Genomic DNA, 27,689 nt, shown 5'->3' with positions numbered 1-27,689 from the left:
TAAAATAGTAATTTATTTGTTTAGTGATAATACAATTAAATCTGTATGCCACTTTAATATGTCATCTCCTTTTTCCTTATATGATAAAAAGGTGTAAGGGGTGGGGGGGACAAAAAACGAAAAGTTGTAAAACTACAAACCCAGTATCTTTAAGAATATGTATTTACTTTTTCCAAAAACTATTTAACAGTCTTTTAAATAGAATAAAACACTTTAGGATGTATGAGTGGTAGGATGGCACTGTTTCAGGTCCTCTTTAGAAAGCATGTGGTTATCTCAGCATAGGCATGGTCATATAGATTCATTTTGCATATTGCAGTATTATACTGGCAGCACTGATAGAACTCCGTATATGTATGGAGGCTGTGTAATACTGGAAAAAACAGTCAGCAGGTGGAGCTCAGTGCCAGAAGACCAGTGATGACTGAATAATGAAAAGTTGTTGTTACTACATATGTTCATATAAAGCTCATGAGACACAGAAGTGTGGAGCGAAAAAAAAGTATGTTCTCATTTTTCTAACATCTAAATCATCTAAAGTATTTTGCCTTTTACCATCTGGGGGAAAAAAAAATCCAACAGTAATACAGGAAGACCGTAACACATCGTCTTCAACAGCACGTAAGCCAACCACAAGAGCTGTATAGCTATACTGTCTATGGGGCAAGCACTGCAAAGGCACTGGTCTTTCTCCATACTAAAGGACTTTTAGTCCAGCTTGGGTGTCAGGATGGCAGGTACAGATGAATCAGTCCATAGTGTCTGTAGTGGCATGAACTATGCTATGAAAGGTAAATATGTCAGAAGGAAGCTATCGTGATAAAGCCAGTGGAATAGACTTGACTGTTAATGTTCCATTCCAGGAGAATGCCACTCTTAATGTATGCAGCGGGGTAACAAAAAGTAAGTGTTAGTATGAGATTTTACATTTCTGAACTCCTGTTTTGTCTGCTGTAGCTGAAGTAACCAAAGTACTGTACAGATTTATAGGTGTGTTTGCAAGCCACTTTCTGTTTTTATATATATATATATATATATATATATAAAGTTTGATAAAAGTTCACTGCACTTCTAATTGGTTTTAATATTTGTCATTCCTTTTTAAAAGGCTTCAGAGATCATAGTTTGAGTATAAGTTTGAGTATAAGTTTGAGTATAAGTTTGAGTATAAGTTTGAGTATAAGTTTGAGTATAAGTTTGAGTATATAGTTGCTGTAAAAAGGGTCGGATAAGTCAGCTTTTGGTGAAGATTGTGGTAAATATACAAAAAGAAATTCACTGGTTATGGAAGAAAAATATTAAATGCATAAAACAGTGCTGAAGTGATAGATTCATTATTTGTAAATTATTCTAAAACTACTTTTTCTTTTCTTATTATTATTACTCCGTATTCCCAGTTCTGCTTTCTAGAATCCCTGAATCAGTGCTCCTTTAATAGCGTGATTAACAAGCCAGTACTCCTAGAGTCATTTTTCTCTTAGCTTCCTCTACAGGTTTGGTTTTAAGGCAAATGTTTTTAGGATTCTTGCTAAAATCATAGTTGACACATTTAACCAAATTGCACATTTTTCAACTTTTTCAAGTCAGTTACACAGATATTAAAAAGCATTTACAGGAGTTGGTTATTTGACTAAAGATGCTTTGTTAAATGCATTTTTGATAATGCATCATGAGGCCCTTAAATATATCCCATTGAGAGAGGCACCCACACTTTAGGGAGTCTCATTTCTCCACACTGTTTCTGGCTATGTGGAATCGTCATGTTCAAAGAGACACAGGGAGACAGTCAGCTTCTGGGACAGTCCATTGCAGCAGTAACAGGAAGCTTAATGGCAGAGATAGAGATTGTTACTTTTTTTTTCTCACTGACTCAGAAAAATTGAGACATTCCTGCACTTCATAATGCATCACCAAACAGCTCACTTGTTTATCAGTGGTTGTAAGTAATTCACTACTAATTTGTGGCTCATGGTGTTTATGTAAAACTAATCTTGTTTAAGAGCACATAAAAGAAAAAGGTAGGGGAGCCCTTTAGTTATTTGATTTATATTTATAAATCTTATAAAACTCCTTTGTGCTAATCCAAGATTGTAAAGTTTCTTGTTGATAGAAACAGGGTCAAAATAAGTACGTGGTCTATGCAGCTTTGGTATCCTTACCCTTTCTCTTATTTTTGTGTCAGCAGAGGAAACACTGCCAGTGCAGTCATGTTGTAGAAATTGTACCTATTAATTCACAAAAGACTTGGAAATAAACAGTTGTATTTGTTGGATTCCTGGACAGCTGAAGTTCAGCTAAGTGATCTTTGCTTTGGGCTGCTTTCCAAGCTTGCTGACTGGGATCTGTGTTTCTGGTTCACTGCCAGAACTTAACATCGAGCAAAAATGCTCCGAATATCAGATGCTTTTGTAGCAAGTGTGAAGGATGAACTCTGTCCCTCTCCCTTGAAGAGGGAGTATGTTCTAGCTTCTGTTTCTTCTCTTCCTAAATCCTACTTGCCTGCTGGAGTTTTATCAGAGGAAGAACAATCAACACAGAGATACTGAAGTAAGAGATGCATAAACTCAATCATGCTTTGCCCCAAGTGGATATTACTGACTGGTCCAGAATGTGCAAGAGAATAGATCGATGAAGCCTTCAAGTCTCTTTCCAGTGAACATGCCTGGCAGCTTCTGAAATAAGATTATTCTGACAGTAGACTTCTGGCAGACTAAGGCTCAGATTTTGTGCATTTCTTAATGTCAGTGTATTATCAGAAAAAATGTTGAGCAGTGCTCTAGTCTGTCTTGGGGAAAGAGCAAATTAGAAGTGTGAACAAGCTTTGACAATATAGGAAGGTGATTGGTTCTGAGTAAGCAAAGCTTGCAGAATATTTTGAGTGCAGAATTAGTATACTGTCTCTGTAAGAAGGGGAGTATATGTTCTTGAGAGAATACAGATTTCTGACTTGAATTGCCAAAAATATTTCAAGAGCTTTCAAGATTCCTTAAGGAAGAAGCCTTTGTCATGCTAATGTTGCAGCATTGTATACTCACTGGAGAATTGTTATTCCGGTCAAAATCTTCCCTGGAAATTAGGAAAGTTTCACTCACAAGTTTTCCTTTGAACAGAAATCACATTGGTCTCCAGCATATGTTTCTGTGTGTGTTGGGAGCAAAGTAGTAATTCTCTGCCAGAATTATCATTGTTGGCTGCTTACACTTTTTTCGTAATAATGGAACCACATTAGTATGATTATTAACTTTTTATAGTCTTTAGGTAACACACAAAAATAATGTGATGGAAGTTGCCTGTTATATGTCATCTTTCTCCTTTTTTATTTTTGAATTGGCTGGTTGAAAATTCTTTCTTATAGGCAGTGATTGTGTTTCTGAAAGTCTTAAAATCTGCTACACAATATTTCTTTGAATTAGAATTTATGGTTTTAATCTAGTGCCACAGGCAACTTAATGACAGATTTCAAGCATGTTATGGTTTGTTTTGTGTCTTCTGCTCTTTTCTGCCATATGGGTAAGCTCTCACTTTCTACAAAATCAGAAACCAGAATGATGATTTAATCCACATTTCAAAGCACACTGTTAAGATACATGCCGGATTGTTTTGTTTTCATTTTTATTTTTTAATATTAATGACCTTTAACAATGGGGAAAATGAAATAGCATGTTTCAGATATCACTGTGGGGTTGTTTTTTTTTCTTTGTGTCATCATGGAATACAAAAAATGTGAAACGGTTCTGGTCAGGATGGGATCCAGTTGCTTGAACATAAACATTAGTGCCATTTTTAGATTGCCTGAGGTATCCTGGCAGATCTCAAGCTGTGACTCAGGTCTGCCAGCCCCATATAGATGTCTTGAATATCCTAAGCCAGGCAAAATACTGGATACTGATATTCAGACAAATGAATCCCGCTTTCCTATAGACACTTATTTTCAGGTTCTGGGCTGAAAAAATCTTTAACAATGGGGAAAGTGAACTACCATGTGAGATGTGATAGTCATTGTAATCCAGTCAAAACTTTGGGGGATTACTTATTTCAGTTTCTTCTAGGAAAATCCAGAAACAGGCCACAAGGAAGCATATATTTTATTTGACTATTGTCATGGGATAGTATAAGAAAGGTGTAATGTAAGAAAGGCATAATGACATTTGTGTTAATATAATACCAGGTATCCAGGAGTTTCTGAAACTAAGATGCTCATCCTAAAAAGAAAAAAAGCCTGGAGCTGCATGGAAAAATGTCATTCTTGAGTGATTAAAGCTTGTTAATTTGGGGGCACCACTGGAACTCTGATGAGTTACTTTTGTTTTTAGTCAGATGATATTTCCTAATTATAAGATTTTGGGGGCCAAAAACAGGTTTGTTTTTTTGAAAGTGAGTACAGATTTTTTTCTGGAAGTAAAATAATTTTTTTTTAAACCTGTTTTATTCAAGCTTCTTAACTGCAAAAGGCAAAGGATTTCACTGTGTGGAAATTAGAAGGATATAGATCCTTAGAATTCAAACAAAAAACCCCCAAACCCACAAACAAACAAGAAAACAAACCAAAAATCCCCTTAAGGATAGAGCAGCCAAGAGAGACTTGGCTGCCTCAGAGTTTTCCTTTGCCAGTTAGTGCCTTTAACAAAAGAAATTTGCCAAAAAAAGAGTATGCCTTCTTCCAGAATGTATTATGATTCTCTCAGCTGGATAGAAAGTAGAGGAGGCCATTCTGGGGACAAAGTTTAACATCTGTGAGATGCTGAATTTAGGTTGTCTGTTTACCAGATGCTCCTCACTGGTCCTGTGATTCCTAATCAGCATTTACTTGAGCAAGTTGAGTTCTTCAGTCAAATCGTTTCTATCCTATTAACCCATTTAGGAGTTAATAAAACCAGTTGGAGCAGGTATTTCATCTGACGTCTTCCTAACTTTGGCAGCTTTATTAAAACAACACGAAATTTTTGAGAGACATGAGATTATGGATATTTTATGTCTCAGTGTATTTTTTTATTTATTTCAGGAACTTGTGACATGCATGAATCAAATTACTGGGAAGAAGTCTTCCTAGTTTCATTCCCTGAGTTTGGTGGCCCTTTGAAACCTCTGCTGTTCCAGGACGCAGTACCCAGAGATACGAGGGAAGCCGGCTCTGAACTGCTTGCCCGGGAGCAGCGAGGGCCGGCGGCTCCATGAGGGCAGGCGAGCCGGGAGCGGCAGGTGCCCTCGCCTACGGGGCGCAGTGCCGCTGGGTCTGAGCGTGGGGGCAGAGCTGGGTCCTGGCAGCGGCATATCGACAGCCCCAACACAGCAGGGCGATGAACGGGGGCCAAGGGCCAGCCGGGGAGCCCGGGCAGAACATGGGGCTGGAGCCATGGCTACGACACGGGTCCAGCGGCTGACACTAATATGCTGATAGATCCATGCTTACGTAATGAAACTGTTGCTTTAATTTTTTGCTCTGTAGGTTAGTTGAAAGATAGAATGAGAAAATGGAATTAACTTGGTAATCTCAAGATGCAGGTACTGTTTTACAGGTTGTCAGTGTTAGCAGTTTTCCTAGAGAGAGAATATTTTCTTGAGACTATGGTTTTGCCTTCTTCAGTATATGTTGCCACAGTGATTTATCAGGAGCTAAATCAAAGCATTAGTAGGATATTAAAGAAAAATACAGGGCATGTGAAATCAACTGAGAATTTAAAGAATTAGGGGCTATATTTGCAAATGCCTTTTTCTGATATGCCTCAGAATTACTTGGTTTATTTCTAAATTTTGGCTTCAGGTACTAAGATAAAATAAAGTCAGCACAATATTTGGGTTTAAATGTAATATAAAGTTTTCTCATTCCCCTTTTAAATTGTATCTACTAGTTTTGGCAAACTGCTAGAATGCAGACCTTTGCAGTGTCTAAGGTAACAGCAGTTATCTCTGGAAGCATATATTTAGTGTTTATTTAGTGTCTGTGATTGATAAAAATGAAAACAAAGAACTGCAGATAGAGAGCAAAATAGAAACTTAAATATATTTGGGGGGAGCCTAAAAAATGGATACTTGGCAGTCTTGACAATTTCTGCATCATGGTATCTTGAAATTTTCATCTTCCTTTTGTGCTAACAGCTAGAATAGTTGAACTTGTTAATTATTATGCTGAATTCATTCTGGGTGAGCAAAGAATGTCACAATATAAGAGAAGCTGATTTAAAGTACGTATGACTGAGCAGGCATTACACTGAGCTGACTGATAACATTGAATTACAACAGGTCATGAATTCTGTATTATTTTTAAGCAATGCAAGATTTGCTCAGAGAGATCAACTTATACAGTAAAAGAAAAAGGCAAGCTTTTAGGTACACAAGCCCTTCATTAGTCTGAAATAGGCACAGCAATCCTCAATGAAATCCAAAGTTCAGAACTGTTGGTACAATTTTGATTTGCCTATGTTAAATAGTTCAATGTAAAATTATTTGTTATTGTAGCATAAAGAGGAGAAGTTGTTTACTCAGGGGGTGGGGGGGGAAGGGCTAATTTTTATTCACATGGAACCTGTGGGTAGACGTTGTGAACATCTCCTACCTCATAGGATCTTCTTACAGTGTAATCGTAATTGTTTAATGATTGTTAGTGCAAGTTCTGGGCTATGGTAACACATGACAACTGAATATGTGTTATCAGTGACTGAATATGTGTTATCAGTGGAGGTATGATTTGTCTTCAAGTAATTTTTGTACGTGGCAATCAAGTGACTTTCTCAGAAATATGACAATTTTCCTCTTAAGGGTGTTTCTTTTGGAGAAACATCCTCCTCTTAGATCTCTGATGCGTGTGGGTGTTACAAGACTTCTGTTCAGAGCCCATGTGGTAGTATATGAAGCTGCAGCTGTGTATTAGAGGTTTTTCGGTGCATTTCAGGTGCTCGCTGCTTTTGTTTGGTTGAGCTATTTAGTCTGTGCGATTTCTATATATTGCTTGCAAGTTCACTTTTTTTTTAACATGGATGATGGTATCTAAGAAGCTGATCTTGGTATTGAAGTGTCTCAGGATTAGAGTGGTAATGGAATGGTGTCTTTTCAATATTTGGTGAAAATTAACGAGGAAATAAGGATTTTCAACAAAGATGGTTAAGATATTGTAGGCTTTGGGATGCATACATTTTCTTCAACACACTCGTTAAGAGATTGATACACTGAGTCATATGTAGCTACAGCCTTGTGTATCCATAATCTGGAGAAAGTATTGATTCTTTGAGGGATTAGGGAATTGAGGAAGTCTCTTCTGTCACAGAGAAGACTGGTTTTTGATTTGACAAGAAGCTTGAGGATGTTTTGTAGGCATTACTAATGAACTTTCAGAAGGGACTTCTTGGCTGGATATTGTGGGCCTTCTGTTTTTAATGAATAATGACTGAAATAAGTGAGATATTTCTTCTCTTGACCACTGAGAATAACAAGCTAAAGTCTTTTTGGAGTTCTACAGGAGAAATTACCCAATTTATTCTGGCTCATTGTGCTAGCTACAGTTAATGAATTCTACTTTGGATAGGATTGAAATCTGTTACACTCTGGTACCCTTACTAGGACTTGCATGAGAAGTCTTTCCTCCTTGATGTCTGTATTTGGAGAAAAGTCTTGATTTTGTTTATGATTTATGAAGCTGTGATCTGAGGTACAAAGTGGGTTCAGCCGTGAGTAGTAACTTTAGGTTTTACTCAGAGTAGATTTGGAACACTGCCTAAATAGATAATTGGGTAATACTGGTAACATTTTTGTTCATTTATTGTTTACTGTGGCAGATGTTGGCAAAGATGTTTGTTTAATGTACAAAAATGTCTAAAGCTATGTTAGTTCACAACTTCCTTATTTGAAAAAGTAGTGGGTATTTGTGTATTATGTGTGTATTGTGAACAAAAATATTAATATATTTTCAGTAGTTATGCTAGTATATTTTGTTTATATAAATAAAAAACTTAATTTTGTCATCCTGCAGAGATTCCTTGTTTAAGTCTAACTCAAATGATCTGCTACAACTGTGTGTTGTAGCTTCCATTAAGTTGTTGTATCATCTTATCTATTAATATGCAGGCTGATTTTACTAATAAAGTGGTGCAGGGACCTGTGAAAGACAAAAACAAACATCAAATTCTTACTGTGCTGGCTGTCAAACAGAAATAGCTGAGCAGATTTTAATCTAGTCATATTGCAAAATCTTTTTCTTTATCTCGTTGTGCAAGTGTCAATTTTATTCTTTAATATAACTAATGTAAATGCTGATCTGGCTAAGAACATATTTTGTTCTCTCTCACTAAAGCTGTTCATGGTTAATTCCATGAAGCTCAGTTTTACTGTGATAAAACAAATGCATTCTCTCTCAGTATGTGTTTCTAAACAGGATACAGTTGCCAGGCCATACAACATGCATAATACTATTTCAAGTAGCTGGAAGTTGTAGAGTTTGCCAGGGTGGCTTTGTTAGAGCCAGTCGATAATGTTGTCGTGAGAGAGATGCTCACTGGTAAGTGCCAGTTTGGGGGGGGGGCGGAAATCCTTAAACCAGGCAAAACAGTATATTGAATAAACTTACAGACAAAATCCTTGTGGTGAGCTCACGTAGTTGGTGGCTGGGGAGACTGGATTCTTCCCAGTCTTCTAGGAACTTCCCTTGAGAGTAGGGGGAAGCTGGGTGTACACACACGCACATGCACACACACACACACTCTGGAGTGCTCACTTCTGTAGCTTGGCTTTGACTTCTGCTGAAGCTGGGTTGTAAGTCCCTGTCCAGAGTCTGGGAGCCTCAAAATCTTGGAATGATTAAGTCTGAGTTTCTAGTTCTTGGTGTTTTGAGCTCTGGAGGGACATATGGCCACTTGCGAATTTCCAGGTCATGCAATATAGAGAGGATGCTTTTGTTCTCTGTTCCTTACATGTTGATGGCTGGCCCCTGTTCCACTAGCAGCTGTTGATACTTCAAGGTGTATTTGCTTCAGTGTCTGTAATCCTCTTCCAGGGACCAGACTTGCTTGCGCTTAAATGCCTAAAAGCTGGACTTGACCACTGGATTTGTCAGGAACGTTTTTGCAGTGAGCATTGCTCTGTGTATTTATGACTAAAGAACAACTGAACTACAGCTCTTTTAATATAAATTTAATGAGATCTGGAAAGACTATGTCATTCATTCTCTTACTGATTAATTCATTCTAATTAAAGTGATTGACCTGTATACTAAGCATAGTCATTAGCAGCACTTCCTATTCAGTTCATGCTGTTTCTAAATACTGTGTTTGGATATCTTTTGGGTTGCATAACCCTCTGTTGGCACAGTGCTCTGCCTTTGTAGCTGAAGCACAGACTACTTGTTCCTAATGCTTAAGTTTTCACTTTATGCAGCTGATAAAGCACCATGCTTAGTTGCTTCAGTTGTCTGTCCATGCCTTCTCTTCTGGATGCAAAATGTCAAAGTTGAGAGATGCAGGCCTCTTTAGAGAATATCCTTCTGGAGGGAACCTTTGCTTGAATTGAGGACAGGTGGAACTCTTTTTAAAGAAGTCTAGAAAGAAAGAGCCAAACCGTCATTTTCATTGTCCCATTAGCTGGTGCACAGTTTTGATCTTCCCTGTATTTTTCTGGCCTGTCTTATGACTAACCTTTATGGCAGCAATAACTCACCTGCTTGTGGCTATCTGATGTAGCTTTTCTCTTTGCTACTTTCTAAACCCTTCCCTCCAAAATGCCCCACAGATTCTCTGCATAAGATCATGCTTTGTTGCTCTTCTAGTTAGTGGGATGAGAGAAACTGCTGCTGCAGGTCAGGAGTAAAGGACTGAAAACAGTTAATTGTTTGTGCGTCGCTGAAATGTGGCTTGGCATCCTATCTTGAACTTCAGAGTTTAAACACAACCATAACACATTTTTTTGCAAGTAGGGAAAAAAGAATCCTTTGCATCTCTCTGTCTGCAGGATACTTATGTGACGGTAGATTTCTGACAAGCCTGTCATTGTTATTTTAAGTTTGTAGTGAGTGAAGATCACTAGGTGCCATTTTTTGGCCTGTACACTGTTTGCCAGGGATTCACCAAGGCCCTTGTGGTAGCTGTGGATCATCTTCATTGTTATTTTCTTACTTTAGCTAGTGACCATTAGGAATTGAGGTTGTTTGGCCATTTGGGCAACACTTTTCTTCTTCTACAATCCTCGTCTTCACATAAAAATGCCAGGAAGTTGTATTTATACCTGCTTGACCTGCTGAGTTCATTGTGAGGTGCGTTGTATGCATGGTCTTGGTCCTTCAGCCACCTGCACAATAGAACTGTAGTGTCTCATGCCTCATGCCAAACTTAGGCTAGAGGTTCTTCACCTGTGGCGGCTTATTATTAGCCCATATAGCTGTTTTTCACCAAATTTTTCTTTTGTTAAAGTTGCCCTATTTTGATGGCTCTCTTGAGCATACTTCAGCAGGGATGACTCTACCTATATTAATTAGTTCACTGTTTGTAGTGAAGATCTATTAATCCCTAAGTAACATTTATCCATTTGAAGAGTTAGAATTTGACTTTTTTAAAAGTTAAGCTATTTACTGGTCATGCAAAATTTTACTGTTCAACTGAGCAACTGCTAGCTGAGGTAATAATTACAGAATATTGTCCTTTATTGATAGGTGCCAAAACCACTATGTGCCTTCATGCTTCTTGTGAAAAACTGAGTGTATGAAAACTTCAGGACATGCAACTACTTTTCTACAGTAACATCTGTCTTGGGTAGAGGAGAGTTATCACATGATATTTTATCAGAATTTGGTCAAATAGAGATAAAAATTTCCAAATGTCACTAATGCAACATACCATCTATGTGTATTTAACAGAAATCCATTTCTTCCATTACCTTATCAAGATTTCATTACTATTTTTTTTCTTAACTTGAAGGGGAAGTGGCAAGATCAAATGTATATAATTCTACCAATTCTAAAATGTATTTCAAATTGAAGACTTCATCCTTCATATGATAGCTATGCTGTTGATCTTGATTACAATTCTAAGGCAGAAATTCTAGTATTACTGTATCCCTCTGTTTTCCTCTACTGTTTGGGTCATACATTTTGGAAAATATTTCAGCTGTGTGTATACAGTAATAAACTACAAAGGAAAATAGCTTTTTTGCATCAAAAAAACCTGTAAAGTTTAAACAATTTGTAGGCACACATGTACTTGCAACTAATAAAGCATGTGCTTTCGTAGCTGCCTGACAAACTATAATGTTCAGATGATGAAAGCATAAAACTTCCTCACAGTTGGTTTACTTTGCATGTTTTATGATCTCTTAACATTTTCCCTCTAATATATTTTGAGTTTTATGGTGTTTTTAAATTTATGGTTATAAACTTGAAATTTCAAGTCACATTCATGAAATCTCACTGATTGCTCATTTTGATGTTATTAGCTGCAAGTAAAATGGAGGATTTCTATTTAACTGCCAATCCATAAAGTCCTTCTAGTTTCTAGGCTAAAAATTATATCTGGCTCAGGAATTCTGGGAGCTATGGTGAAAATGTTTAGAGACTGGGAGAATATTTGCAGAAGTATAATTTTTGCTCCATTTGCATACTTTTACCTAGTATCCACTCTTGACTGTGATTCAGATTGCTTTGGTCGCTTCTTGCCTGGAAGAGTGGCAGCAGTTTCTTCACTGTTTCTGACTTGTGATTTTTGGTTTTCTAAAGCAGCAACAGCCTGGATATCAAGCAAGACACTGTCCTTGGCAGATGGTGACTTTGTCCAGTAGCTAGTTCATCATCATCTTGTCCTGGATGGTGAGCTGTAGCAGGTACGGGAGGATGTAGGTTTTCTTGGTTTTGTGATCATCAGGTACTGCAATGCAACTAGGAGTGTGAGGAAGATGTTGCATGTGGGCTGCTGGAAGCTGCAGTCCAGTGCAAGAGAAGTTGAACTCTGTCTTGGTACAAGCTTTGCCTCCATGCTTTCCACAGCTGGGTATGATGACCTCTCTTAGCAATAGGTGGGGCTGCTTAGACAAAAATGGAAGAGCTATTTCAGCTATTGCTGGAGACAAGATGTTGGGCTAGATGGACCTTTGGTCTGCCCGAGCACGTCTGTTTATATGTTGTCCTGTTATAACTTGATGTACTGACACAGGAACATAGAAAGAGAGGCCTTGAATCTATATTCCAGGATTCCTTATTGTGACAGGGTAATAGTAAGCAAAGAGGAGAAAGATCATGTTATAACCAGATACTTCCCTTTTTGCTGTAGCAAGTTCTATATAGATCTGAATTTGATCATTTTTGATGACTTAAAACTAATAAAATGATAGCATAATTTGTACGTTGAATTAATAATAGTACTATTGATTACTAACAGTGCTGCTGAATTCAGTGGGACAATTCATACCTGTACATACCCATTTATGTTTGTGGAGGACTAGGTTTTAATTTGCCCTGTTTTTCTTTCTGCCTGTAACAGTTTCATGAGGTAATGGCATTTAGACAATTTTTTTTTTAATATATATTCATTCTAAATTTGCATCTAAGCTTGCAGAAGTCTGGATTGGTTTGTTAAATTGCCTCTGTTGAAATTGATTCACCTTTATTTGGTTTCATTATGTTATCAAGTGTTTGACATGGGTCAAGATGTATTAGGGATTAGTGGCACAGAGATACTTGCATTAAGCAAAGCAGGAATTCCTTAGTTCAAGGAGGTGCTCTAGCTGCCTTCCAGAATGTTTTTGTCTGGCTCCTTTTTCCTTCTACAAAAATAGTTGTGTACTGCAAGGGTCAGGATTACAGTGCCTCAGTTTAGGTAATGTACATTGAATCTCCTTCTTCCCTAGAGCACAGCTGACATTCTTGATAATAAATAGGTGAAATCTAAATCTCATCTTTAAAATATCTGTTTGATATATAAGAAGTAAAATATGCCATGTCTCTGAAAACATTTTTGCCTGCCACCATTAAGAAGTACTCTTTACTTCCTTAAAGACCGCTAATACATATTTTTATGTTTGGAATGATTTACTAATCACTTTAAAGATGAAGGTGACATTTTGCTGGCATTTCATATGTAGCTTGAAAAATTGGTCTGTTGATACTCAAAAACAGAAAATATAGTGCAGTCTGTCTACAGCTTCACTCTGCATTCTGTTCTGGGAATAGTCATTCAAAAAGAAGGTTAAAAGTCAGATCCTAGTATTTATGATCCTTTTTGTAAACTTGAATTTATTTAGGTAGAGTATTTGCTAAAATATGAGACTTTGCTGAGTAAAAACTGCTAAAGGTTTTCAGGATTTCTTCTCCAAATGGTATGCCAATCTCTTGTTTAATGCTCTCTTTTATCACTGCTTCTCTGGACCACAAAAGCCCGCTTCCTAGCCACATACATGCATATAGGAAATCACATTAACAGGAAACTTTATTTGGGAGCAAAATAAAGAATTTCTTTACCTTACTGTCAAAAAATACTTGACGTGCTCTGAATTATATATTTTACTAATGGTCCTACCATCATAGTGTGTAGTTGCATTACTACAGACCGGTGCTCAGGCTAGTCCTGTTACTAAGCATTTGTTTGTGCTAATACCTTTAAAAGAGACATGTGACTAAGATTTTTATGGTTAGTATGTCCATTCATCAATAGGCAGGCCTGTGTAACTGTCATATTCCAAGTTCATTATACACTTTTGGGGCCTCTCCCAATTAACTTTCATCTCCACTGCTGAAGCGACTAATGCAGAGGATCATTTTTAGAAAATTGCTTTCTCTCTCTCCAAAGCTTCTTTGAAGAACTCTTGCTGGATAAATTGCAGAACTCCATTCTCATTCCAGATGTCTTTAAGCCTTCTAAGGGCAAAAATCTTCCCCATTCTCCACATTTTCTGAATTTGAAGCCTTATAATGGATGTTATTCTGACACCTTTTTCATCAGAGGAATCATATCTTCAAACCAGAAATGATGCTAGCATTCACTTTATGTAAAAGACAGCATCTTGGGTATTAATTGCTTTGGCAGATATTGTCTAATCTCTCTCTTTCATCTTTAAGTTCATTGAACGTATCATTTGCAATGCCAAGAATTCCTCCTTTCTAGTTTTATCTTGGAGCTTTTGCAATTGGGCTTGTAACTCTTGCACTTTACTGAAATCATTTTCATCAAAATCTCTGATGACTGGTTACCAAGCTGGATCTCAGAACTGGTTCTTTCACACTCACCTTTTAGATATCACTGATCGTGTTCTTCTGATTGAATTTTTTTTCCTTCTGAGTGTGTGTCTTCTCATTCTGTTGGAGGACCCTCCTCATGTTTCCTTCTAAATTTCTTGTGCAAGTTCTCTAATTTCGCTTGCAAGTCCACATTCAACTCCTGTACCCATGCTGATGGATCATAGCTGAACCATCAGACAAGTCTTTCTTTGAACAGAGTAATATTAAAGTATTGGCCTATCTATATCATCTATATGTGCATGCCTGGCTCTGTGGGTTTGGGGGGGGTTGTTTGTTTGTTTTAAGCAGATTTGAACATATGCTGCATTGTCAGTTATCCCTCTTGTTGCTAATCTTCTAGGTTTTGATTACTACAGAAAATGCTACTGTTTGCCTGACCCTCAAAAGCATTAATTCTGTTTTATCTTTGTCTTGGCACTCTCTTCAGCTTCTTACTTCCTTGCTTTTCTAAAGAACATAGGGGTTTTTTTTGTTTATTTTAATATACAGCCTTTCTTCTGGATTCATATGGTCTATGGTGGAAGCCTATCAAAATGGAGAGCACTTCATGTTGCACAAAACTCCCAAAAGTGACGAGATAAAATACAGAAGCTCCGCTCTCTGTATGTCATATATAAAGATACACTTCAAAATTAACAGGAAATCCTCAAGCAAAATAGGGAGTGCTTTACTTGCATTTTTCAGATGTCCTGAGTCCTGGACGTCTTTGTGGTTTATTATGCTTCATTTTTCTCTCTGTCTCTATTCAGAAGAGAAAAAAGGAAAGTAAGAGTACTGAAGTGATTGACTTATAGTGTGTCATCTCTTTAAAATCGCTGAGGTAATTCTTCAGAGCATCTAAGAAGAAAAAAGAAAACCAAAATGAGAAGCATAGCTGAGATACACACAATTGGGAATAGGGTTTCGAAATTTCTTCCTTCTCAATGGTAGAATGATAACACTCTTGCTTGTATAATTGGTTGCTTTGGAAAATATGACAGAGCACTCTGATCCAATGGTTACAGTAGTTGCTGTCAATCAGTTCCTCAAGAAATTAGTAATTGATGTTAATAAACCCCTTCTCTATTGTTTGGAAATAAAAGCAACAATGCCTTGCATTTTACCATGTGTACCTATCCAGTGGATAGAAAATTTGTGACCTAATCTAAATGACAGTCCCAGGTCTTGAGGAGACTCATTTTAATTCTCATTTTAATCTTTCTGGAGGGTGATTAGAAATATGGCTAGTCCTAAAAGTGAAATATCAATAAATGTATTTTTCATAATTCCTTGCATGATTTGCTCTCATGTCACAGGTACATTTTAAACACAGTCAATGAAATCATTTTAAAATGCTCTCTAATGATAGTATATATTTCCCTTATATCTAGCTGCTTAATGGTAAGCTATAATTTATTCTACGGTGATTCAAACTTTGCATAAAATATTACAGACCTGGGATTAGTTTTCATTTTAATGAAACTGGTGTAGTATAAAATAAAGTAAATGACAAGTCATGCTACCATCTTGCTAATACCTCTGAAAGTAATTCATTTAAACTAGAATGAAACTGAATCAGTTAATATATGTTAGAAGCTGCATTCTGTATTCTAGGAGGAAAAACTGCATTGCCAATCATAATGAAAGTTGCTTCATGAGCATTGGAATTAATGAACCTTGGTTTCCTACAGATTTTTATCCTCTGTCAACACGGCAGTCTGTACTGCATCCCTGATGCAGAACTCCCAACTCTTTCCCAGTTTCCTTCACAGGTTTGTTGATCTAATAGTAGCGTGTGTTATGCTTGCTTTTGAAGCTTGTGTGCTGCCTGCCTAGCCAGCATGGCTGTGCCGCTCGGTCAGGTGGCTGATGTGTACTGGAATGGCGATTGTGTGGAATTATAATGAACTTTTCAGTCTCCGCTGTTGGCTTCCTTCAGGAATCATAACCTAATATTCCTTTCATGATCTGTGCTAAATTTTGATGGACTTGGCTGAGAGATAACTGACAGACAGCACTAGTGCATATTTTGTTTTTCTTTGGAAAGCAGACTAAAAAAACACTCTGACTTAACTAATACGACAGTACATGTAACAAAACGTAGATGGGCTGTTCTGGGTTGTGTTACTGTATTAGTTTAGGGAATGGTTTATACCTAATGTGCATAGAAAAATCTCATAGTCCTGATGTATGTACTATTCAGTACCTCAGTGAAAACTGATTTCCTGCAGGATCTAACGGCTCTTCCTAAGGTGGTCTGCAGCTGGGCAATGACAGTAAAATACAGTAAGAGATCACTGGTGCTGCTCTTCAAGTCTATTTGAATTGCCTTAAACATGCTTAACAAGTGTAAAGAAACTCAGTACAGGCTACAGTTGTTTGTCATATGTTTGATAACACTTGCTGCAGAAATAAATTGTTAGTCTTCATTCCTGTAAGATATGTATTTTGAACATTTTGGAGGCAATATGCTATGAAAATACTGACAAGTGTTTATGAATATATTACATACTGAGCAGAGCCAAAGTTTATGGTTTAAATCTGTATTTTAATACTCATTCTATTTAATGAGACGGTAAGACCATCATTCTGTAATCCTTAGCGAAGTCCTGTAGTGAGGTCCAGTTCATGAGTCTTAGTAGTCAGGTAGTCAGAGGAGCTGTGCATTAATCAGAGTTCCTCTACCTTTTTCTTCTCCTATTGCATTGAAACAATATCTTTATTATCCTTTCAAAAAAAGATCAGGTCTCTGTTGGAAACCTTGTTAAAAAGATTTCTAGATAAGGACAATTTGTTGAATGTAAAACTTTACTTGTAGTTTGTTGTCATTAGATAAGCATGCTATTAGTATAAAATAAAATTAAAACTTCTAAGTTTGTTTAGGGGAAGCACAATGGAATTCATGTATATTTTGGTGACTTCTTTTTTCCCCCTGTCATGCGAGAAGTAGACATTTAGTCATAGTTAAATCCCATGCCTCACTTGTGAAGAGATGTATGACATGAATTGTTCATTCCGAGCCTGACAGACATACAACCAAAATTTGGCACAATGTCCCCTTGTTATTAAATTTTTTTTTAAGTAGCTGATTTAATCCATCAATATTTAAAAAATAAAAATCAAAATCAACTTGCCAAGGAACTAAGGACAGAGTGTTTTATTATCAGAAAATCAGCTGACAAAGCAGTATTATTTGACTCTGATGAATAAAAATTTTGTTGTGGGTAAGTGGGCGCATGTTTAACAGGTGTTAATTTCAGTGGCCAATAAACTGCCTATTAGCCTTTTGACTATTTCAGTGTGAAATGTTCTTTTTCATTCTCTCTTCTCATAGCATAGAAATTTTGGAATATTGTAGAGATTTGGTGCTAGATAAGTAAATTTATTTTAATTATATAATGTTTAGCCTGTATACTATAAATTATATTCAGGAGTCATTTTCAAACAATGCTATATTCTGTATACAGACGTAATAGATTTTGTTGCTCATTCAGAATTCTTGGAATAAACCAAAACAGCATTTATTACATTATCAAATTTTCAGTTTCTTCAGTCAAGAGAGAATGTTCAAAATTTCAAAGCAATCTTTCTTTTTTTTTTTTTGAAACACTACCAGATAGATGTATTCTGGCTCCATTTTCAGTTTCTTACAGTTTAGTTAACCAATAGTTAATTAGAATGAGATTATTAATGTGTCATCTCTCCACTTCAGGTTTAAGTATTTTGAAAGTACCCATCAGAATACGTTGGCTGTTTCCAGGGTGAAATTATGAGAAATAACTAAGTTTTTCGGTGTTAAAAAAATACATTTATGTGTTTTTGAAAAGATTCTTTGATACTTAATTTTGAGATCTGACAATAAGTCAGAGATTAGGAAATATATACAGTCCTTGGACTAAATCAAGTTATAAGCATGTTGGACTTTCCATTGATTTATGCTTAATTAGAGATGATCAAGGGCTGTTTCAGTGTTCCAGTTTTACTGAATAGCCCTGTTCTTACAGAATTTCAACACAGAGAATGATGTCAGCCCCTATGGTTTATTGTAGTATCAGAAAACAAGCGGATCCTATCAGTTGCATTGATTGGTATTAATATTTACAAATAGTGTAATAGTAGAGAAGAACAAATTATTAAAAGAAGAAAACAGAAATTAAGGATAATGCAAGTATGCACCTATGGGCTTTATTATGTATTTTTATTATATGGTTTCAAATCAATAACCTTTTCAAAAACAAGTATTACAGATCAGTTTAGAAATAGGTCTTCTGCTTTTAGGCAAGAAAAACATTTCAGTTCTCTTTTAGAGTTAACAATAGTGATATTTAAAATAATTGCAAAAATATTTGAGGAATTGCAGAATTTTTCAGCCTTTCAGTTAGTATGCGTTAGCATAATCCCACTGAGGTTGACACAAGCTTGTTTGTTTGTGTCGGCAGAGAATCAGTCCCTATCTTTTACTTAAAAATAAATCCACATGTCTACATTCCATACTCTCCAACAATTCAATTATCAGTGCTCAGAGATAAATCTGTATTGGTCTGTATTACTTGGTTTTACTGGAGATACTACTTTTTCTCCTAGGATAAGAAGGACAAAGTCTCAAGGTTTGACACTATTCGTCACTCTATAGCTGGAATTATAAGATCTCCAAAATCCATGCTGGGCTCATCATCGGTGAGTAGTATCAACAATGTCATGTTGTACTATATTCTCTTATTTTTACACTTTAAGTAGAAATTTTTCTGAAAATTTTTTCTAAAATACCACACATTTCAGTTTACATAGAAAAAGTTAGATTAAAATATTATAAAAACTACTGTTCTGATTTTCAATGGACATAATATTGTGGCATAATTGTGTGTCAGAACAACTTTAATTTATTATTAAAAAAAAATTGTATATTCTTTGCAGCTCCCAGATTGCTGTGCTTTTAAGGATACCATTTCCTGTGAGAGATTTACTAGTAATGCTGTACACTACTTACATCTGTAGTAGGTCAGATGGTCAGGCATGTTTTACTCATCATTGCAATAGTTATATTCCCTATGTTTACTATAGAGGCACCAGCATAAGAACATTTTTTATTATTACTTTTACTGCCACAAGAATTGGTGTTGTTTAAATCATTACCTATTATACATCTAGCTTTTACCCCCAATGAAGTCATTGTGTATCTCTTACTTCTAATTGGCCTTTGTTCAGGTTCCCCAATGGATGAAGAATGTTTGTTGTTGCCCAAGTATGAAAAACAGTTTATGAAACAAAATGACAAAAGGAAGAAAACTTGTTTTGTATGACTCTTATTTATTCATTTGTTATCAAATACAGGCTTGAAAGATTAGTTGAAATATTTGCTTACGTACTTAGGGAGTTTGCCATATTTTATTTATATATCTTCTCACTGAAAAAACTTGTCTGTGTTTTCCTGAAGTAGAAATGGTGACTGTCCCACTCCCACCAGAAAAGATATTCCAGGTTGAGGAGAATATTTTAAAATGTCTGTTGATTTGTGGTCTTGTAACCTGAAATATTGGCTCAAAATAGCATTTTTGAGAAAATTTTAGAATGAATAGGACTTCTGTTGCACCAGTCACTGTTAGATTATGGCAATTGTATTCTAACTAAACAGTATCTAAGATGCCTGGGAGAGATTACAGTTGCATGCATACACACACACACACTGTCTTATAGAAAATAATTATATATATATATTTATGAAGATTATATATAGTGATGAGGAGAATAATAAATATGGTAATGAGAGAAAATTAGAACAGAAGCACTTTTCTTATGAAAATTGGGAAAGTTGCTTGACGTACTTAAAATGCTATAGGAAAAGCCCTGCTAAAATATTAAAACATCCCTGCAGAGAAATTAAATCTCCAATTTATCATTATCTTTGTATTCTAAAACTTCTAATTGGTGTAAAAATGCAGCATTTTTCATAATGAAAACCTTTTAGAATGTATGTTGCTATGACCTCTGTTCTTCGTGTAGGTCAGACATAGCCTTCAACTTTGTCTGTTTGGATGTATCATATAATTTGTTTTGATATTAAAAAAAAAACTGTCTAAAACTACTCGGATGAAAACATGGGGGAAAGAAAACAAAATTTAGACAATAGGCTCAAGATAAAAAATATTAGGATGAAATCAGGGAAAGGCAGTGTTAGTATTGTCATTGGCTTTAATTAAAGTATCATTTTAACTAAAGAATCTATCTGCTTCATTCTAATTTTCGTACAAGTCCTTATCACTTGTAACTCCATTGAAGTTTCTGTAAACTTGGGTATAAATATATGGTAGGTGGGATTAGAGAAATTTTGGAGTATGTTTGGGAGAAGTGAGATAAGAATTGGGTCTTCTGAGGCAGAAAGTCAAATCTAAGTAACAAATGTAATTTAGATACCTGCATTATTTAAATAAGCTTCAAAGTCATAATACTTGCACCAGTCTTTTGTGTGTGTTGTGATTTAGCAATTTTTTGTGCATTAGAAAGCCCACCATGCATATACAGATAAAATTTGTTTAATGAATTAGTACTTTGCTCTTAAAGTGGTTAGTTGCTCAGCTTTTTCTTGCTGGCAATGACACAACCATGCGGATTGCTAACTTTGTAAATTGGTGCTTCAAACCTATTATCCATCAACAAAGTATACTGCCTGGTTATGGAAGGTGCATTATAAAATAATAATAATACATATAAAACAATTTGTTAATTCTTTTAAACAGAGCAATGCAAAATAGAATCTAGAAGGGTAGAAAAAGAGCCGGTACTGATTCTTTTATAGAATATAGTCTACGTAAAAACATAATGTTGGCTACCTGGTTTCATTTTAAACATATTGAAGTTTTTAATGGGAAACCATATCCTGGCTTAAATATAGTATTATTGTAAAAACAGTGTCCCATAATTAATTGGTGAGAGAATTTTAATTAATATTGTATGTAATTAGAGAAAACTAATTTTTTAGTGTCATTGGAAAAAAGTAGTAGAGAAACCCTATACTTCCTCAAGCAAACAGGAGTTTAGCAAAGATCAAGTTACTTGTTACTTATGTGTTATCACTTAAATGATTTATAGGTTATCAGAAGGAGAAAGTGGAAGGTAACGTAAGAAAAAAGTACCGTTATGAAGAAAATACAGAGAGGTAAGGGATTAAGGAGAAGGCAATGAAAGTGTAATCCACCAAAGTTGGTGGCTTTTGTCGGACAGCAAACAAACCAGTTGTCTGTAATAGCAAGAGACATACATTGAATCAACTGAGAAAAGAAAACAAAAAAGGCACAGTGTTCACGTACCTCTGACACTGTGCTGTTCATGAACTGAAAGAAAAGTCTAAATGAATTGCATCTTGAATGCTTCAGATAAAATTAGTCTATTTTTTTTTGCTAGTGAGAGATTTCAGCTTGTCACAGACATCCGCTCCTGTTTCTGGGATAACTACACTCATCATTTCTTTTATCTTAAATAATTTAAAATTCTTTTACATTTAATAAGAATGATTTTAGTAAACAGTGATGTTCTTTCTAAATATGAGAGGTTTTTTTTTCCAGTATGATTGCTTTTATTTTATAATTTTCAAGTCTACACACTTTTAATTTAATAGGTTTGTTTTCAGATGGAATACTCATGATTTTTCATAATAATTTTCTTTGAAGAAAGTTTTGGTTTCATATGGTCTATAAGCATGTGGGAGTAGATTTATCAGGTTTCACTAAGGCTAATGGCAGGGAAATGTCTCAAAATATCAATAAATGTATTGCTCTCCTTTCTAATTCATATCTGTGCCTCTTTTACATGGGGAGGAAAAAAATGTCTTGGCAAAATTTTTTGTTTAAAGGTGGAAAATAAAAAAGTACACAAACTCTGAGCTCAGAATATATGTAAAAATACAATATTGAGTAAGCTATTAGTTATTAACATATAATTGCCATGAATATTCTCTTCTCATTGACTCTCTTTAAGTTAACAGTAATGCAACACTGCTCAATTTTTCACTTGACTAAGGGCAGCAGCTTCATTTACTGTTGCTGGAAGAAAAACTTCAGTTTCAATAGATTGTTATGTATGGAGAGAGAGGGAGATTCAGTATAAGTAAAAAGGACAGTAATGTATACATGACGAGCAAGATGAAGGATATGAGGGCATTTCGCTCCCCTCAAAGAAAAATCTGCCATGAGCAAAATTTGAGAACAAGTGGAAATCTTGAAGAAAAAAAGAAAAGGAAAAAAAATTTGAAAATTTCCAGTGTGAATAAATTTCCTTTTCCTTCTTTATTTTTGTTAACTGTTAATTTGACTAGAAGCTCAATATAAACAACGAAAATCTTTTTTTCCATTTTTTTTCCATGTAAGCTTTTTAATCACTTATTTGAAAGTACTCCTATCAGTGTGTACATAAAAATGGGCAAAAAATCTTCTCAGCCCGAAAATGAAATTTTAAAACATTGAAGCCTAGAATGTAAACTTGTTCTTTCAGTATCTTATTGATATTATTAAGTAGCTTAATGTTCTTTAAACTTGCTAAGAAAATAGATGGGAATTGTAAACTAAATTTTGTGCTAGTGCCTTTTTTTCTTCTATCTTCTTTAAAGACTAACCTTTCTTGTATCGAAACCATTTAAATCTCACTATAAAATGCAGTAGATAAGTTGGTGTGAAGTGGTAAATTGAGTTGAAATCAATAGCAAAATGATTATGATCTTGCATTTATACTGTTCTTTCTGGGCTTGCAGACATGTTTTCTGTAATAGTCAGTCAGGGTGATTATACAGAAGATATATAGGCATAGGAAAACATGTTCATATAAAGAAAAAAACCCTACAATTTCAATAACACACAAAGAAATAATCAATTACTGATTGTTTCATTAGAGGTAAATAAAGTGATTTCTACCTCAGTTATGAGTAACCCATAGTATGTGATAAGAAAGGCAATATTAGGTAGGAGACAATCGGCAGAGATTTCAAAAAAAATTTTTTTTTTTAAGAAATATTTGTTTAAGCAAATTTGAAAGAAGGGGGAAGAGTGATGTTAGTGTCATAAAGAACACCATAGTTAGAAATGTCTAAAATGCTCCCTCATTTTCCCCTAAACTATTTCCGTGTCATAGAGGCTTTAAGATATTGTATTCTGGAATGTGATCATGATAATCTAAACAGTGATTCAGACTGGACCCAGTTTGAACATAAGCAGGTGCTATTGTCTGGTGGCTGCCTCTTTTGTAAGCTGTAAAATGAGTTGCATGGTCTTTTTTTTTTTTTTTTTTTAATCTTTCTGTGTGAAGGCTATGAACTAGTTTATTGACATTGATCTGTCATCTTATCCTTAGAAGTGTTTCTTTGGAATAGAAATGTGTTTATGTGGGAAAGGTTTTGCTACTCTGAACCCTACAAAATTTCTTGTTTGTGTAGGTCTGGCTCTGGGTTTTCTGATCGGTCAAGCTCTTTGAACAATAAATGTTAAAATAAATAACCTTTTATAACATTCTGAAAGCTTATTTTTTGTTCTAGAAATTTCGGGGGGGGGAAACACTTTGTGTCAATTAGCAGTGGTAGACAGCTCTAATCGGTGATGTATGTAACTTTATGAAATTGAAAACAGGACTGTCTTCCTGGCCAAACAATATCCTGAGCCATGTACTGGTACTGCCCTAGTACTAGTGCTTCACTGTGCTATAAATACATTACCCTGGAGTACATCCTTTGCTCCTAAAATCTCAGGCTGTGCGCTTTTTGTGCAAGCTGTTACTATTTCTGAGGCAGTCCAACTTAGCTCTGAATCTGTATAGCGCATGCTCTTCCTAGTGATGGCTCAGTTGGTTATGGTGCTGGTCTCAGATCTCATGCCTGAAAATCTCTCTGTGATCCAAGAGATGCCCAGGGCCGTAGGTTCCAATGTCGATGTCAGAGGCTACGAGGCTCTGTCAGACTCTTAAACATATTCTCCAGTCCTCCACTAGGATCCTAGACTAAATTAGCCCTTCCGAGATATAACTTAGAAAGAAAGCCAAGAACCCACAGACTTAACAAAGGTGTTTTTTACATCGGAAAGTTTACTCTGAAAACACTCAAGAATTTACAGATATTTGGGAAGTCAGGAAAGTCCTGCGTAGGCTCTGTATCCTGGGTCTGCTCCTATGCTTTCTGAGCTCCAAGCTCTTCCCAGTGTTTTTGGTTAGATAAATCATCCTAACCTGATAGTCACCTTAGGGAGACCTTAGATGTGCAGATGGCCAGCCCCTGCCCAGAGCTACACCATGTCACATTTCTTTCTTGCATGCACCAGTGGGATGTTTTTGTTCTCTTTGCCCATCCTATAGGGCTTGATGATGTGAAGAAGAAAAACCTTGTTTCATCTGGGTGGAGCGGTAGCTGAGGTTCACTCAAAATTGTAGGTTTCATTTTCTATCTGTCTGATAGTGCTTTGTGGAGGTGTCACCCTTCATTCTGTTACCTAAAATCCAGTGCAACAGGCTTGCCTGGGACACATCCTGGGACACGGGGGTGTGTTCAGTTCATGATACAAAATGGAGCCTGTTATTTTGTTCACAGATTTGCCACTCTGGCAGTGATCTGTATGAGCTCTGGGATTAATGATTTTGAATGACATATGGCCTCAATAAGTGCTTCTTAGTCTAGCCAAACAAATAAATCTGAAGTGGTTGCTTGAACAAAATACAGTGTTTTGTTAAACAATATAAGTTTGTTAAAACTAATATGTGAAGTTACAGGTTAAGACCTTCCATTTATAACAATGAAACTGTATCTAAGTTCATAAGCACAGTATGCCCAGGTGCCTGTCCTCTGTTACAGTGTAAAGGCTAGGAAAAAAATGGCTCTTAGAATTGTTAAATGGTTTGGAATGGGATTTTTAAATTATATGAAAATAATTTAGTCAATGCAAATGTTTTTGAAAACTCCATTTCTTATGTCTCATAAATTTCTCTATGGATAAAGAAATGCTTTGTTTTGAATTGTTGTTAATAGCATGTCAGGATATGTGAGAAAGGGTGAGAGTTTGGTCAGTTTGGATTACAAAAAAAGGCGGGCAAAATAAAAATTCTTATATGGTTTTATGGATATTTACGTTAACTTCTGATAGAAATATACATATATGCAAACTTAATTTCTTAAGTGATAGAAAAAAAGATGATCAGTATGCTTTTAGTGTAAATAGCCTTAATTTTGTTGGTTAGTAGAAATATACACAATTATCATTGTTTATCATGATTTTAATGTAAAGATGAGCTCTAAAAATGTACTGTTATGGTAACATTTTTATTCAATATTTTTTCCCAGTTCTTTGATGTAATATCAACCACTGAGAAACCGTTGGCAGAGCAAGACTGGTATCATGGTGCAATTCCAAGAATAGAAGCCCAGGAGCTGTTAAAACAGCAAGGAGACTTCTTGGTGCGCGAGAGCCACGGGAAACCTGGTGAATATGTCCTTTCTGTGTTTTCAGATGGACAACGGAGGCACTTTATCATACAATATGCTGATGTACGTCTCTGATATAGTACTAAATATTCAATTCAATGTTAGGAAGTTTATTATTTCAGCTAAACAATTTAGGATCTACATAATTTACTTTTGACATTTGGCTTTAGCCTTTATAGGAAATATGAAAGCTTTTGGGAAATGTTTTAATCAGTGCTGCATCAGGGGAAAAAGGTCATTTTAGGAATAAAAGATAAATACGAAGTATGAGGTTATTCTACATCTTTTATCCTTTGTTGAAAAGCCAAAACTTTTCTGTAAAAGTTTTGAAAACTAGAACTCATTACTCCTAATTTCTGCATCTACATTTATTTTTTAAACCTATTTGCACAGTTGGTGCTTATTAGGCTACTTTGAATTCAAACTGTAAATTAATTTCCATTGAGTCTTCCTGAAAAATGTAAACATTCGCCTAGGAGAAAATAATCTGTGGTGTTTTCTATATAGTTGGGAACTGAGGTCCCTGCTGCTGTTGAGGTGCAGGTATTCTTTTTTAGGCTTGTGGATGTTGTTTTGTTCAGCAAAACATAAATGCTTGTGAATATTTTTATTCGTATGTATTCTTCTTTATGCCTTTCAGAATTTCAAATTCATTCAAAATACGACAGTGCTCATAACGTTGGTAGAAATGCCTCTAGCTCTTGTCTCTGGGAATATAGGTACAATACACCAGCAAATCCATTTTGATCCAGTAATGCTGTAATGCTGACAAAACATACTTCAGCATGTTGCAATAAAATCTACCAAACTTCAGACAAATGCACAAATTTGCTGCCTTAACTATGTTTACACTGAGGGAATTTTACCAGTCTAAATCACCAGCTGATGCAGCTTACTATATTGTTAATGTGCAGTTGTATTTCATTTTAATGAGGGGCAATGATATTGTTCCAACTTCTGTGAAGTTGGAAGGTTTCTATAGGATCATTAATTATGGACACTCGTCCAGATGCATTTTTTGTTACTTTTCACCTGGAGTTTTACTCTAGGAGTTAACCTTGACCTGAAGTCAGCATTTATCTTATCTTGATTTTTATGACCTTAATGTATTTTGGTGTATCAGAGTGCTGAATGAGAAAGTAAGAATGATAAAACTACCCAGAGCTAGATACACACATTCTTGTAAAATGCTTGGTGCTCTAGTCCTGACTCAGCAGAGTTAAATGCATGTTATGTGCTTTGTATGGCTGAAAAGATTTTGTGTAAATCGTTGTAGGGGTCACATTCCAGTGGGTGTTCAAAAAAAGATGCAGACTGGACTTTGAAGCCTGTTAAAATAGAGTTGTGGGGTTTTGTTTTTCTAAGTGTTACTATGAGGCTCCCCTGTATCTGTAGTTTGATGCTTTTTAGTATCCACTTTTCCAAGAAAAATTTAAAAAACTATCTTTATTCCTGTAATTTCATTATTTTGCATAGGTATTTGAAATGCAAGACTGATACTGTTTAATATTGCATAGCTTGGACAGTCCAAACATCATCAGGTCACTAGATCTGTCTGCTCATACTTTTAAGAAAGAAAAAATCTTATTAACCTTGACAAGCAGTTAATAAATGGTGGGACTTTTGTGGTCATGGGGCAAGATGGACTGGATTCATGAACTTTTTGGCAGGGAAGTTTGCTGGGAGTGAAGTGTTTCACACAGTGATTTCACACAGTGTGGGATCAGCCCTCCATGACTGGTCAAATTATTCTCTTCCATCACTGACAAGTTTTGTCTCCATTGACCCAAATTTTCTTCTGAATCAAAGACTGCAGAGTAGAAGTATGACATATACTTGTTTTAATAGTGGTCCTTTAATTACATAAGTATTTAATTGCATAAGTTTTATGGATATTTCTAAGCACTAATCTCAATAAAAGTATTTGTATGATAAATTATTTCATCCTTCAGCTTTAAGCATCAAATTTCGGTGCTATCATTCAAGGCTAATCTGTTTTTCACTGCTGCCGTTGGAGGCTATGCTATTTTCAAACTATTGTTTGTTAAGTGATCTTAATCG

General features: G+C 35.7%; 1 protein-coding gene across 6 annotated transcripts in view; it reads left to right on the top strand.

Annotated features, from left to right (window-relative positions):
* The window catches only part of FER (FER tyrosine kinase), a 183,158-nt gene that overhangs the window by 58,642 nt on the left and 96,827 nt on the right, over positions 1-27,689 (top strand). For 5 of the 6 annotated variants that reach the window (XM_067316386.1, XM_067316383.1, XM_067316384.1 and 2 more), the window contains 3 exons: positions 15,874-15,954; positions 18,767-18,859; positions 25,488-25,691. In XM_067316386.1, coding sequence (XP_067172487.1) covers positions 15,874-15,954; positions 18,767-18,859; positions 25,488-25,691 — 378 coding nt within the window. The remainder of the gene's footprint in view (positions 1-15,873; positions 15,955-18,766; positions 18,860-25,487; positions 25,692-27,689) is intronic. The other variant, XM_067316385.1, reaches the window with a different exon arrangement.

Source organism: Apteryx mantelli, chromosome Z (assembly GCF_036417845.1).
Source record: "Apteryx mantelli isolate bAptMan1 chromosome Z, bAptMan1.hap1, whole genome shotgun sequence".
NCBI classification, from domain to species: Eukaryota; Metazoa; Chordata; class Aves; order Apterygiformes; family Apterygidae; genus Apteryx; species Apteryx mantelli.
Note: the sequence above shows the minus strand (reverse complement) of the source record. Positions and strands in the feature narration are given on the sequence as shown.